Source organism: Chlorocebus sabaeus, chromosome 21 (assembly GCF_047675955.1).
Source record: "Chlorocebus sabaeus isolate Y175 chromosome 21, mChlSab1.0.hap1, whole genome shotgun sequence".
Lineage (NCBI taxonomy): Eukaryota > Metazoa > Chordata > Mammalia > Primates > Cercopithecidae > Chlorocebus > Chlorocebus sabaeus.
The window spans coordinates 23,016,597-23,032,243 of NC_132924.1; the positions used below are offsets into that span (position 1 = coordinate 23,016,597).

General features: G+C 39.5%; 1 protein-coding gene across 1 annotated transcript in view; it reads left to right on the forward strand.

Moving 5' to 3' along the window:
• VPS41 (VPS41 subunit of HOPS complex) overlaps positions 1-10,388 on the forward strand; it is a 185,044-nt gene extending 174,656 nt beyond the window's left edge. Inside the window, exons 26-29 of the mRNA XM_007981558.3 lie at positions 7,130-7,229; positions 7,334-7,378; positions 8,964-9,043; positions 9,620-10,388. Of these exons, the coding sequence (XP_007979749.2) occupies positions 7,130-7,229; positions 7,334-7,378; positions 8,964-9,043; positions 9,620-9,700 (306 nt within the window). The 3' untranslated portion in view covers positions 9,701-10,388. The remainder of the gene's footprint in view (positions 1-7,129; positions 7,230-7,333; positions 7,379-8,963; positions 9,044-9,619) is intronic.
• Positions 10,389-15,647: the final 5,259 nt, after the last annotated feature.

The following is a 15,647-nucleotide window of genomic DNA, read 5'->3' on the forward strand; positions in this document are numbered from 1 at the left end:
CAGACACACACATACACACACATACCTCATGCAAACTGGTAAACTGATTCCAGACATCTCCGTGCCTTCGAAAGTTATTTTTCCAAGTTTACATTTGCTGTAGTCCCCATAGTCCTTTTATTTCCCATATCTCTACTTTGCAATCCAAATGGGATAAGAGGAAATAACGCTTCTTTCTTACTAACCTTTTTTTGGGCTTACATGGGTTTCTTTTTGACTCTCAGTATATAAGCTCCTAATTTTCTTCCATGAGAGAGTTTTTGAATTTATAAGTTCATGAAATAAACTTTTAAGACCAAATGAGATTTGTTGTTTTCCTTTTGAAATTATTTCAGTTTTGCCTTATCACAGCTTTTAGGTGACGTAGGTGGCCTGTGACAACAAGGTGTAGCTTTTAAAATTAATTTGGTACATCCATACCTTGTGCTATTAGAAATTTAAATACAATTGTGTTTATAAGATTGTTTCTGAACTCCAACATAAGACCTTAGGATCTCTTTCCCTTTGTATTTCTCTGCAACTCATTATCTTTATAAGAATCCCAGCCAAAAGCAAAGCTTTTTCAAGAAGAATTCAAGTCTCATAGCATTGTGACCTAAAGGAAGGATTAGAAATGAGGGGAAAAGTTTCTCAGTCTAACCCCGTGTCATATTGGGGGCTTTTCAAACCAAGTAGCTGTCTGTCATTTGCAGTTCTAATGACAAGCATTGCAGTATGAACAAGGCAATGTCAGCAAAATGTTTAGTGTTCGAAGAATCTTTTAAAAGAAAAATTTCAGAATTTTTATTTTACTTATTTTATTTTGCAAATTTTTATACTTGTAGTAAGTAATTATTACAAATGTAATAATTATAAAATGTGTAATTAAGTTTATATTATTTTATTACACATTTTTATTTGGCGACTTTTGATGGCATTTTTCCCATGGCCACCGTTTCTAATGAGCCATAACAACTTTGCTGATACACAGCTCTTTTATTGCTTTATACAACTTCTATGGGTCTGGTGTTTTGCTTTTGGTTGGGATTATTATCAGTGATGATGAACTGCAGAGAAATAAGGAGAAAAGGGGAAGCTAAGGCAAATCTAAGTTGTCATGTTGGTTTTCAACAGTTGTATTATAAATTCATTCTTATTTAAATTTACAGTAGCACAAAATATAATATGTAACAGATTGTTTATAGAAGCCATAGCTGGTTGACTTCAAAATGATGAAAAGGAAAGAATAAAGGTCTTGTTGATAAAATAGGTAATTTAGAAAAACTTAGAACTATGGAAGGAAACAAAGTAATATTAAGAAAACAAGAATCCTGGAGTAGGATGTAAGAAGAAATTGACACCTAGATTTGAATAATCTTGGAAAATTATAGGAAAGTCCCGTAAGGAAAATAAATCTCTGAAAAGTAGTATTGTACTTTCTAGGCTATACCTACAAGTATTTTTTGAGATGAGAATTAATACTATTATGAAGTTGAGGAACGAAAAGCCTGGTGTATCCTCAGTGAAATTCTTTTTGTTTCGTTTTGAGACAAGGCCTTACTTTGTTGCCCAGGCTGGAGCCTGGCAGTGGTGCAGTCACAGCTCACTGTAGCCTTGACCTCCTGGGCTCAAGCGATCCTTTCACCTCAGCCTCTGGAGTAGTTGGAACTACAGGCATGTGCCACTATGGCTGGCTAATTTTTGTAATTTTAATTCTTTGCTGAGACAGGGTCTCACTATGTTGCCCAGGCTGGTCTTGAACTCATGGGCTCAAGAGATCCTCCTGTCTCGGCCTCTCAAAGTGCCGGGATTATAAGTGTGAGCTACCACACCCATCTGATTGTCAGTGATATTCTAATAAGAGATATAGATTACAAAGCAAAGGTTAATAATGGTGCTGTTTAATTTACCAAGTAGAGATACTTCGTAGAAAAGTTTTAAGTTTTAGTTTTAAGTTCTGAAAGTGATATCAGAGTCTGTCCAACACAGAGAATAAGAAACCAGGGTAAAACAGGAGGAAACAGGTGAGAAAGTTTTTAGTAGGCTAAAAATGATTGATCTTTGAAAGGCCAGTTAGGCATACTTTGGAAAACAAAAACTACTTTTGGTGGGGAGGAGGACATATCTTCAAAACTGCATGCTTATAAGCTTCTGTAGTCTATAAACATTCAGGAAACATCACAAAATGTATTTGCAAATTCCGTAAAGTTTGAGAAGAAGGCACGGGGAAACAATCAGCATAACCATAAAAAACAAAGTTCATGCAGACTAAGTTTTCAACACCTAAAGTAAGCAAAGAATACAAGTTTATATCAGTATCTTTGAAAACTCAGAAGAACTGAACTATTTTCTAGGAAAATAATAAGTTACAAAAGTTTACTCAAGCAAATAGAATAAACCTGTAGTCATTAACTAAATTGGCGGTCAAAATGTATAGCTACAATAAAGGCACTTATTCCATAGACAGTTTTAGAGACAAGTTTTATCAATCCTTAAAAAATAGGTGGCTGGATACGGTGGTTCATGCCTGTAATCTCGTCACTTTGGGAATCTGAGGTGAGCAGGTGGCTTGAGCTCAGGAGTTTGAGATAAGCCTGAGCAACATGGTGAAACCCTGTCTCTACTAAAAATACATAAATTAGCTGGGTGTGATGGCTCATGCCTGCGGTCCTGGCTACATGGGAGGCTGAGGCAGGAGGACCACTTAAGCCCAGGAGGTCAAGGCTGCAGTGAGTTCTGATCATGCCACTGTATTCCAGCCTGGGTGCAGAGCAAGACCGTGTCAAAAAAAAAATTAATTAAAAGTAATAAAACTAAATAAAAACAGGCAACCTCTGTTTTTACATTTACTTTTCCAGATAATAGAATGGAAAAGTTCCTCAGTTCCTTATGGGATGCTAGTATAACCCTAATACCAGCATTACGTGAGGGCAATATGGGAAAATTATAGCCCTATCTTTTTTTTTAACACAAATGCAAAAATAAGACATATATCAATAGCAGATTGAACTTGACCATTTATTCAATTGTTAAAAGTACATCCATATCATAAATGTTATTAGTTCTCCCTAAAATAATCATCTGTATGTTCAATAAAATTTTAATCAAAATCTCCAAAGAATTTTCATGGAAATTGATAAACTGGTCCTAAAATTTACATAAAAATTAAGAGTTAGATTATTATTCAAGAGGGAAGGTATTTTTATTAGATATCCAACTTAATATGTGGGAGTATAAAATGGCATATAACCACTTTGGAAAACTGTTTGACATTTACTTGAAAAATTAAACATACACCTACTCCATGACCCAGGAATTTCACTCCTATGTATTTACTCAAGAGATGAAAATCAGTTCCATAAAAAGATCTGTACAAGAATGTCCTTTGGATTTCCTTAGTAGCCCTAAACTGGAGATAGCCTCAACATGCATCAACAGGAGAGTGTACCTCAGGGTTGTTGCCTCTTGGTGACAAAGTAGATGCCGTATCGCTAGGCTTTACAGCCACACTCCATATAGCACATTCAGGAAGCAAGGGGTTTTTTCCTAATGAAGCTTTGCTTTTTATTTGAAAGGGCCGCTTTCCCAGGCTTGATGTTTATCTTGTTGACCAAATCTATGTTACATGAGCCCCAGCCAGCTGTATATTTCAGTCGGACACACCCTAAACAAAGTTGGAGTTGTGTTTGAAAAGAAGGAGCAGGAATGGTAGAGGGCAAGAAGGTGTCAACTGTGTTTGTAATACTTTATTTTCTGGAATGAGATCTGAAGCGTGGGAAAATATCAACATTTGTTAAATCTAGGTGGTAGGGACTTACTTGGGTCTTTTTTTCTTTTCAGTTTTTTTTAGTATTTCATATTTTAAAAAGAAAAAGAGCACAAAGTAATGAAAGATAGCGCTCAGAGCAAGAGCAGTAGTGATCGGTGCCATTCTGGTCATTGAAACCTGAATAACAGAAGAGAGTGCTTGTGCCTAAATATGTGAAGAACGTCAAATTTGCAAGTTAGAAGGGAGATGAGGAAGGTGATGATAGGCTGTGGCTGGGAAAATAGGCTGGGTAAGATGACCTTGAAACATGGCAGTGATCCAAAATCATGAGTATGAAGGTCAAAAAGGGGTGAGGATGATCTGCTTACACCAACTGCTGTGGCATCTGACTTTCGGCCATCAGCGTCTTTATAAAAAGGACACTCATGGGAAATTCCAAACATGAACTTCTGAGGGTGAAATGAATGTGAACAACAGCACATCTTTCATGAGTCACTGGTGGAGTTGCCACTAGGAATCCATAGTCAACATAATGCCTTGTCATACATCTGATGTTGAAAGCAATACCTGTAGATTGTAATACATTATAATCTTGTACTGTCTTCCTTCACTTATCACCTTTAATTGCCTTCAAATTATTACAGATGTTATAGAATAAGTGATTACATTCTATAGAGGATAGTCTCATATTTTGAAATACCTGCCTGGGATCATATAAATGAAACTTAAAATGTTTTCCTGTTTTTCTGATTTGGAGCCTTGGATTTTGACCAAATGAAGTAGTAAATAGCAGTAAGCTGTATTTATGTACTTTCCCCTCTCCTGGCTGTTTGCCTCTGAATAATGAATTTTCCTAGAAAATGCTTTCTGCAGGCAGACAGATTGTACCTGTTTAGAAAAATGTAATCCTGCTGAAGAGATGGTTCCTTCCTGGTTTGCTTACCTTGCTGTGTTCCTTTTTAGCTTACAGACACAGTGGCCTCTGTCTAGACTGCTGCCTCTGCCCTTCTCTTACATTATTCATGCCATGGACCTGGAGTACCCACTGAGAGTCAGAGCCCTTTTTTTTTTTTCAATTATTTTATCTGAGATGTTGTGGTCGAAACCATTACTCTCTGTTTTTTATTTTTTGTCTTCAAGGCTAAGCAACTTTATATGTTTGCTTTTAAATTTACTTAAAGTTTTCCTGACATCAGTATTTCTTAGCTATCTTTCTTACTGTATTGGTTATTTTTCTCTTCTACCTGTATGTTTTAATGCAGTCTGTTAAAATTTTAATGTTTTTTTAAAAAATCCAAAAAGCACTTTGGGAGGCCAAGACTGGCGAATCACGAGGTCAGGAGATGGAGACCGTCCTGGCTAACACGGTGAAACCCCGTCTCTACTAAAATATACAAAAAAAAAAAAAAAAAAAAAAAAGAACTAGCTGCCGAGGTGGCGGGCACCTGTAGTCCCAGCTACTCGGGAGGCTGAGACAGGAGAATGGCGTGAACCCAGGAGGCAGAGCTTGCAGTGAGCCGAGATCGCGCCACTGCACTCCAGCCTGGGCGGCAGAGCGAGACAACGTCTCAAAAAAAAAAAAAAAAAATTCAAAAAAATTTGATTCTTGGTAGAATTTTAAACAAGAAAACTTCACAGGCAGTTTCTCAATTAATGTAGGAATACTAAAGTCATGTAATCTTGTTCATCAATACTAGAAATGGCAGGCACAGAACTTGAATCTAGACATTAGTTTTGTTTTCCTGAATATTAATTTGTCTTTGTATAATTAGGGGGAAATGGCTTTTGGCTGGATTCACCCAAAGCCAGTGCTCTGTGGGATTTTCAGAGGAACACGTGGACCACTGAGGATAGAGGGCTGTGGTGGGCTGCTCCTTTACTTTTCTCCCCCAGTGGCATGAATTTAAAACTTACAAAAGCGAAATGCCCACGTAGGTTGTCGAGTCGAGACTAACTTCAGTATGAAGAAAGCCAGAGTGCCCCCTCTAAACAGCAGAACTTGCCACTGAAAGACATGCTTCTCAGCCTCGGAGCTGCACTGTGGTGAGACAGCGTTATCTGTTACGTGAATTTCTATGATGTGACGTGTGTTACTGCACATAACCACATATGATAAGACACATAGGCCCCGAAGGGAGAAGCCACAGGCACAGCCCCAGAGCATCTCTGTCCTTCAGGCCTTGAATTTCTCCCTCTGAAAAAGCAGCAACAAGTTCTGGTTAAAAAATAATAATAAAATATAAAATGACATCTGGCTTATGTGCACCTCCTGGGCCTCTCTCAGTTTCCTACTAATACCTAAGAAAACCCAGCAAAGGGTGGAAGCTCACACTCTGCCCCACAGAATGGGCATGAAAGGTAAAGTGTTACCTGCCCCTGCTGTGTCCCCACCTAAAAGCAGGGAGACTCTTGGACCCCATCATGTCTCCAGTTCTGAAATACAACCTTGGTACCAGCCAAGTGAAGGGCATCATCCTCCACTGTGTGCTTCTGACTTCTGAGGCTGCCAAAGCATTGTGATGTCTCTTGTCATTCTCCAGGCAGGAAGGGGGGAAGTAGTAAAAAGCCTACAGAGAAATAAGAAAAATGTGTAAAGAAACAAAAGCTGTAATGCTGGGGTGAAGAACAAGAAAATGACTCTTGTGTCAGAATATTCGTATCCATGTTTTTTTTTCAATTGTCAGCCTTCCCAGGAGTCACCAAATTTGAAGGTTATTACAGTCAGTTAATACCACACACACATACACACACACACACACACACACACACCACATTCATAGCACTATGCCGAATGGTTTGGATTAGATTTGGTAAGAAAAAGACAGGTCGCAGCCTGGAGGGGATTTAGGACAAAAATTATATCTGTTTAGTTTATTATCTATACCCGGTACCCTGTACGTGATAGGGACCCAGTACTTATTTGTGCAGTAAATAGATGAATTTATGAAGTAAATGGATGATTTTGGAATAACAGGTTTTCATTCTGGGTAAAGATCTGAAGAATGGAATGAGCACATGATGTAGGAGCCAAACTCTGCCCAAGAGAATCTGTATAAGGAAGCCCTCTAAAGTAACAATAGGGTTAGTTAATACAGGGCCTTCTTTGCCAGACTTTGGAATGTATGTTTGATTATACACATGCTACAGGAGCCAGTGTATGCCTGGAAGAAACGATGCACAGTGTAATGAGTGGATCCTGGCTGGCCAGGTCAGCCTGGCAGTGGTTTGGCGGGAAGAGGGTACTGAGGGCAAGAGAATCAGTGAGTGCCCCTTTAGAGTATTTCAGGCATGTCAGCTTTTGGAATCCCCAGTACCGTGTTCCTTCACCCCTCAGATTTGAGTCAATTTAAGATGGCTTTTCTCTTAAAATGTGTGCATTAGATTCTGCTTCGTGAAGGCTGCAAGAAGATTCTCGTAGCTGACTCTTTGTCCTTACTGAAGAAAATGCACCGAACTCAGATGAAAGGTGTTCTTGTTGATGGTGGGTAAAATTGAAATAATCCTATGGACCACATGCCCTGCTTTCAGAAACGGCTGAGCAGGTCTAAACAGGGCATAATCCAAAGTGTGTGTGCTTTCTTACAGAGGAGAACATCTGTGAGTCATGCCTTTCCCCTGTTCTTCCATCAGGTAAGAAGGTTTTCCCAAAAACTTTCCCAAATATGTATTTTAATGATGAGTGGAATCAAAATTTTGGAATTAGCCAACTACCGTTTATAAAAAATGTGTAACTTTCAGAATAACCCAGTGGAGAGAAGTGTTGTGGCTCGCGTCCCGCTCCGTGGATGCGGGTGTTGCCATTGCTTAGAGCTGAGCTTCTCAAGCTGTAGGGTGAGTCAGCATCACTCACCAGGCTTGTTGGAACCCAGATCGCTGGCCCAGTCAGTCTCCCTAGAGTCTCTGGTTGCAAACTTCCAGGGCAGGAACTGAGAAATCTAACAAGTTTCCAGGTAATGTTGATGCCACTGGTTCGGGGGCCCTTCTTTTAGAACTGTAATCTAGGATAAAACAAAATGAAAACTAACCATCAGCATTTAAATTTCAAGGTAGGAGAACCGTGTATGTGTCTGGGAAAAAAATTTATAGGTAGCATTCTCTTTTCTTTAATCTTTTTCTCTGGTATATGGTTCTACATGCCCAAGTTATCTCACATTTCAATGGAAACATACACAATACCTGCCATCTAATTGGAACTGCCAGTCTTTAAAAGACATAAGCATTTGTTTATTTCTAGTTCTTAGCAGATATATATATATGTCTTCATCTGTAATGAAAAGCACCTTCTTAAGGTTCATTATGACATAAGAAGAAATTTGCATAATTCGAAAGCGGAAACTAACAAAGCATTGTCAGGATGCTAACAAATGCTTTTCAAATGTAAGTTCAGCATAACAAAGTACTGAAAGACCTAGTTGACCTCATATTTACTTAGCATTAAAGGATTATTTCATGGGTCAGCGCATGAGAAGTTTTTCTACTTAAGTTCTTTTCTAGAGGAATTAGATTTGGATGTTTACGTGTGAATTAGATTTGGATGTTTAAGTGCTTCTGTTGAAAACTGCAGTGGGCTCAGGTGAAGAAGTGAGCTTCCGTAGCGTTTCAGGCAGTGTTGCAGCAAAAAGGAACCACATACATTCCCACTCTACAGTTAGATTTAATGCCAAATTTAATCTGCTGATAACACTAAATCTTACCAAAAATAAGCTGGCCACACAGAGCAGAAACAGATGAGGGGATTTGCCCAAGCAGAAGTGCCGTAAAATGCAAGGTCACAGCCTGGGCTTGTAAACCAGGTCTGCCTCTGAAGTCAGTGTGTGGTCTTGGCAAAGGTAGCGGGTGGACGGGGAAAGCATTTTTATGAAGCCACAGACTTGACTTCAGCTGTGGTGTATAATGATTATAGGGGTTAGGGGCATGTCGGCACATACACATGCTGGTTTTCAAAATAAAGGTTACTGCAGTTGTCCTCAGTGTAGTCTTGGTAACTGACACAGAGGCTAAGCAAGTAACCTGTGAATCACGTAGCAACATGATTATAATACCCGTTTTGTGTCTGATCATACCACCCCTCAGGAATGCTTTTGTAAATAAGCCACTCTCCAAAGGCAGCTTATTGCTGAAAATTAAACTGCAACTGGGCTTTCAGTCGGGTTTGGTTTAAAATGGTCTTGCTTGTTGCATTGAGTTCTCCTCCTTTCTCTGCCCTCCTCGCCAGATGCAGCTAAGCCCTTCAGCGTGGTGGTCTTCCATTGCCGGCACATGTTCCACAAGGAGTGCCTGCCCATGCCCAGCATGGTGAGTTGGCAGCTTGGTACCTATCAACAAGAGGGAAATTAACACACTTAGAGGAATGTGCTTGAATCACAACCTGTCATCCTTATGGCTGAATGGGTTAAAAAAATATAGAGAGATTCATATCACATAACAAAAACTAATCTAGTTTTTAAATGTAAAAATATTCAGAAATGTTTTGTATACTATAGTAAGTATAAAAGCATACCCATTTGAAGGAATTCATCCAGGCCAAATTGACAGCTGTCGTGCTTGAAGAGATGAACAACAACAGTAGAGAGCCATTGGGTATTTTATGTGTTTTCCAGCCTGATTTGTGTTCCACGATGCTATCATTTTTTTAGTGTCGTGTTTTCCCAGGTCACATTAGACTTATTCTGCTGTTGGGTGTCCTTTGAGTCGCAGAGTAACAGCTGATCTAGACTGAATCCTATGTTAACCAGAAATAAACTCCAGAAAAAGGAGTGACATTGTATTACTTCCTCTCCACCCCCTGACTAATGTTACCATAGTATTTCTGAATATGAGATAAAGATAAAGATCATGTTTTAAATCTGTGTTTTTAAATTGCATTTTTAGAACTCTGCTGCACAGTTCTGCAACATCTGCAGCGCTAAGAACCGTGGACCAGGAAGTGCAATTTTGGAGATGAAAAAATAGCTCATTTCTGCTTGTCAGTCTCCTCGTCACCACTTTTTGAGACTGTTTTTACAACAACAAAAGCATTTGTTGACACTCGTGCTGTTAAGAGATTTGTTTATGTTTATATTATGCTCAGAAACAGTTTCTTCATCTATTCCTGTACTAATGGTTTCTCTTTGCAGTTGACAGAGAATTTGGGGCTCTCTTCATGCCTTGAAATTTTGGGGTCCATAGTCCATATGTTGTTATTTATTTGTTTGGCTCATTCTTTATATAGTAATGGAAACATAAGTCTAGGAGTTAGAAATGAATTTTTTAGACCTTAGTAAAACCGTTTAACCATAAAATGGACTACTGAGAATTCTCCCAGCTGCCTGAAAGCGTCGCCAACTGTGGTTATCCTGCAAGCTACTACCTGCAACCTGGACCTTGTTTCCATGTGCTCTGCTGGCTACCGTTCTTGCATTCTGGGTTTGACTTTTTTCTATGTCATCATCTATGGTTATCCTCTAAATAGACATTTAATGAAACATTGTACAAATTGTCACTCATTTGGTGACATCTGGGAATAACATTAGCAGGCTGATGTCCTCCACCATTATGTTTACTAATCACATGTTCTGTGTGCTCTGACGACTGGCAGATTATCCGGCCATGGCAGACACTCAGCATTTGTTGAATGAATAAATGTTAGCTCTTCTCATTGTGAAGGACTCACTTTTACTGGGGTGAACAAATGCAATTAAGAATTCTGGCACCCTTGTAAGGAAGAAAAGAGAGTTCAACACCTTCAAATCTGAGCACTTGTGGCTAGGGTTTGCCAGGAGGGAGGAAACCAGTGACCCTGAAAACTGAGGGTGTCTCAGGAGCAGTGGGACAACCTGATGCTGAAGGATGGGCTAATAATGTTTCCTCTTGCCTTCTCTGGTGCCTCCATCGCCCTCATGGAACAGAGCCTATCATAGAGGGAGAAAAGTCAAACTTGTAATTGTGTCTTACAGTTATTGGCTTCATCTTCCTTGGGATATATGGTCATCCTCTAATGAATGTAAAAGTGTGCAAAACACATCCTCATTGTTCCTGTTCTCTTTGTCCCATGAATGGGAACAAATACAGCTTTCTGCTTCTGTCTTTTTGGGGAAAGGACGGGGTGCTAGTGAGTACTGACAGCATACCAGCTACCGAAGTCACCCAGCCATTCCCGTTAGCAACAGTTCATTTAATTATCACAGCATTGCCAGGAAGAAGATCTGATACACCTTGGTGTACAGATGAAGAAATCAAAATGTAGAGATGTTTTTGAGGTCACAGAGGTGCTTGCCTAACTTCACAGCGGGGCTCCTGATCCCTTTAAGAAATCATAGGGCCAGCCGGGCATGGTGGCTCATGCCTGTAATTCCAGCACTTTGAGAGGCCGAGGCAGGTGGATCACCTGAGGGTCGGGAGTTCAAGACCAGCCTGACCAACATGGAGAAACCCCGTCTCTACTAAAAATACAAAATTAGCCAGGCATGGTAGTGCATGCCTGTAATCCCAGCTACTCGGGAGGCTGAGGCAGGAGAATCGCTTGAATCCGGGAGACATAGGTTGCGGTGAACTGAGATCGCGCCATTGCACTTCCAGCCTGAGCAACAAGAGCAAAACTCCGTTTCATAAAAAAGAAAAGAAAAGAAATCACAGGGCCAAGTTCAAAGGAAATACACAGAACATATTTTCACATTAGAGTTAAGAATTCTCTAGCAGACAACAGATTTTTTTGTTGTTGTTAGTCACAAATACTTAGAACTGGAAGGCTCTTTGTTATTGAATGTACCCCTCAGCCTTCTCAGCATTTCCTTATCCCAAGACTAGTGCACTTTCTGCTACACTGCTAGTTTTCAGTTTTGAGTTTTGTTCTTACCCAGTTGTTTTTTGTTTTCAACGTTACCTATTCAAAGATTCAGTTTATTACATTTACATTAATCCCCTCTTAGGATTTGAGCAAGCTCATTTCCAGAGAAGTTCAGTTTAAGATCATCAATAGGATTTGCTAATTTCAGTGAAGTCATTTTGCTTCAGGGGTAAATTATCCTAGTTACCAAGTCCCGTTTGGAAATAAGGAAAATCCTACTTACAGAAAAGGAGATAATAATTAAACAGTCTTCATTTTTAAGTAATTGATTTAAAAGGAAAATAATAAAATATGTTCGTTTATCATTTCAGAAGTTGCTGTAACACATTGGAAAATTCCTGAACAATATAGATTTTATCGTTAATAAGAAACACTAACTTTCCTTCCTTAGAATGACTTTTCTTTTGAATAAGCAATACTGGGTGATTTATTAAAGGATATTCAGTCCTTTCTACTTTTCATCAACCTATAAGGGCTTAAATATGGCAAAATAATCCAAGTGTTAGTCAATTATTTTTCATGTGTGACTAGCCTAATTTAAAATACAGGTTAAAAAGCAAAGCCATTTCCCTCGTATTGGGGAAGAACATAGTTGCAAAGTACAAACTTCATAAGCTTTTTTTTTTTTTTTTTTTTTTTTTTTTGAGAATGAGTCTCATTTTGTTGCCCTGGCTGGAGTGCAGTGGCATGATCTTGGCTCACTGCAACCTCCGTCTCCTGGGTTCAAGTGATTCTCCTGCCTCAGCTTCCGGAGTAGCTGGGAGTACAGGCACGCATCACTATGCCTAGCTAATTTTTTGTACTTTAGTTGAGATGAGGTTTCATCATGTTGCCCAAGCTGGTCTTGAACTTCTGAACTCAGGCAATCTGCCCACCTTGGCCTTCCAAAGTATTAGGATTACAGGCATGAGTCACCACGCCTGGCTAAGAAAGCTGTTCTTGAAGTGTGAAACAGCCAGGCTCAAAATTATTTTGGAGTGCTTTTAGTTTGCTTTTGTTTTTAGCCAAAGGGATTTCATACTGGTTTAATTATGTTCATCCTTGAGAATTCTTGAGAAGTTTCCAACAGATTTTTAGTTCATTTTGCTGCTGTTACAATGTTAAGCTATATACAGTTGACCCTTGAACAACACAGGTTGGAACTGCAGGGATCCACTTATACATGGATTTTCTTCTGCTTCTGCCACCCCTGAGACAGCAAGACCAGGCCCTCCCCTTCCTCCTCCTTCTCCGCCTACTCAGTATGAAGGCGACAGATGAAAGTCTTATGATAATCCATTTCTACTTAATGAGTAGTAAATATATTTTCTTTTTCTTGTGATTTTCTTACTATTTTCTTTAGCTTATTTTATTATAAGAATATAGCATATAATGTAAATAAAATACAAAATATGTGTTAATGGTTTATTTATGTCACCAGTAAGGCTTCCAGTCCACGGTAGGCTATTAGTAGTTAGGTTTTGGGGGAATTCTCGTGGATTTTTGACTGCATGGGGTGTCAGCACCTCATCCCCCACATTGCTCAAGGATCTACTGTATTTTAATATTAAAAATCAAACATGCATTGAGTAATTACTATGTGTCAGGAATTATTAGAATTGTTTTGCTTATACTATGTAATTGTGTTAATACGGCCCTATGAAACTGATGTTATTACCATTATTGTCATTTTACGGATGCAGAAACTGAAGCACATAAAGGTTAAGTGACTTGTCCAGGGTCAGGTAGCTGATAGTGGAACACCTAGCTGAAATTCAGTCCCATGCAGTCACCTTCAGAGTGCCTGATCTTAACTGGCGCATATTTGATTTTTTTGTTGTGAAAACATACTTATTTGAACTGTTTTGGTCAGTGGATAGAAAGCAAAATCCACTCTTGGAATAGAAAGGGATTTATGACAAAGTGTTGAATGGCTTACAAAATCATTGATGGGAATCAAAGAAACAATAAGGGAGCTTTCAAGCAATTCACAAAGCCACCCCACAGAACTGGGCTGCACAGAGAACCACTGCCCCACCACCATCAGATGATGGGCTACACATAGCAGTGTCAGTTGTCACTTTTAAGTAAACATTGGTAAATAAAAATGTATACATTACTCGGTTTCTCCTAAAGCCCTTTCTCGGTAACATTAAGTCATGTGTGTACATATGTGTGTGGGAGACATTTCTATGTGTTAAATACTGCATCAGTTCATTCTGGTTTCTATTATCAGGACTCAGGCTACTAAAACCACCAGTTTTGGTACTAAACTGTAACTCTCACTTCCCATTCCTGGCACGCTTAGCTGAATGCTGATTTGTGAAATCTGGAATGAAGTTCCTTCTTTTCTCATGCAGTGCAGGTTTTGGAGTCATTAGAATCAATGCAACATTCATAGTAAAGATAAGACAGGAGCAAGAATGAGAAACCCAGCCTGCAAAAGCAGGTCTCCAGAGTTGGTCACTCTCCAGACGTTTCCTGACCTACCAGAATCATGGTTATTAATGAAAACAAAGTCATGCCATTCCCCTTCTCCAGTCCCATGGGAGTCTTTGTGCCCCGTGCGTGAAAGGGCTTGTAGTCTTTGGCTTGGCTTAAGCAACCCTTTGCATTTAACTTTGCAGACTCCCTTTTTCACTCCCTGAACTCTGGCCATTGTGAGTATACTTATGGTTCTCTTCACCCCTGTACTGCTGCTATCCTTCATCCTCTAATACCTTGTTCAGACGAGACTCCTTGCTCACCCTGATGTCCTTAGACTGGGTAGGAGGCCTCTCACTTGTCCTCATATAGTACCCAGGGACCATCTGCCTTGTTACACTGCATTGTAGTTGTCTGTGAGGCAAGTGTAATCTTAGTCCACAAACTCAGGTCTACAAATGAATAAGGTTTTTAAGTTTTCTCTTGAGTTCACGTTCTACCTAGTGGCATAAACTTAACTTAGTTCATAGTAAACTCAGCTAAATCAGGCTTTTCTTGATTAGTTTAGGCACCCCCTCCTCTCGCAGGTTGCCTTGAAGTTTGGGGGTTGTGACAGGAATGGTCTCCTTGTGCCCCAGAATCAATTAGAAGGAGGCATGTGGTCCTCAGTGGAGCTGTATCCAGGCTGGCATTGGCTGGAATGCCATCATCCCACCGGCCCCCCAGCATCTTCATCTGCTGCCATCATTTCTAGAATGTCTTCAGTCCCAGCTGGCTGTGGTCATCAGTCCTTGCAGTAACCCTGCTGCTTCTGACAAGCCCCTGCCACATCTCTGTCTGGGCTGGGAAAACTTGATGAACTGCCTCATGGCTCTGATGGTGGAAAATGCAGACTTCGCCACGCAAGTTGATCTTTCTTGCTTCCTCACCATGCCCAAGAGTCCATTAAACCTCTTTTTTTTTTTTTTTTTTTTTTGGTAAATTGCCTAGTCTTGGGTACGTTTTTATCAGCAGTGTGAGAATGAACTAATACAAGCTAAAACATTTTTTTCCAAAATTAATCTTTTTGTCCCAATTATTCCAGATAGCCTCAATCTTCTTTTTTGCTTTGATGTTGACATGTCAGTGATATATTTTCAAAATTTCATCAACTCCTCTTTGACTAGAGTGATTATATATTTGTGATCCAAATCAGAGCACTTCGAAGTGTAAAGGGCATTATTAAAAATGACTCCAGGCCTGGTGCGATGGCCCATGCCCATAATCCCAGCACTTTGGGAGGCTGAGATGAGAGGATTGCTTAAACTCAGGAGTTTGAAACCAGCCCGGGCAACATGGAAAAACCCCATCTCTGTTTTAAAAATAGCTATATATATATACATATAAAATAAAAATAAATGACTCCAAGCAAACTAGTGAAACCACAACTGTTCCTGGCAACCTAAGAAGTATCTCATCCAATCTCCACTGTGTAGTACTATTGATGCAATACTGCATGTAACAGAATGAGGAAAATAATGTTACTTAAAGCCAAACTGGTTCTGCCTTCTCAGGGAAATTATGTAGGTCATATCAGAGGAAAAAAATATTTATACTACACACTTCCACTTATAAAAACTAGTGACTCAATAGAATGGAGGCTGAAGAGGAAGAGAAAACACTAAAACTTCA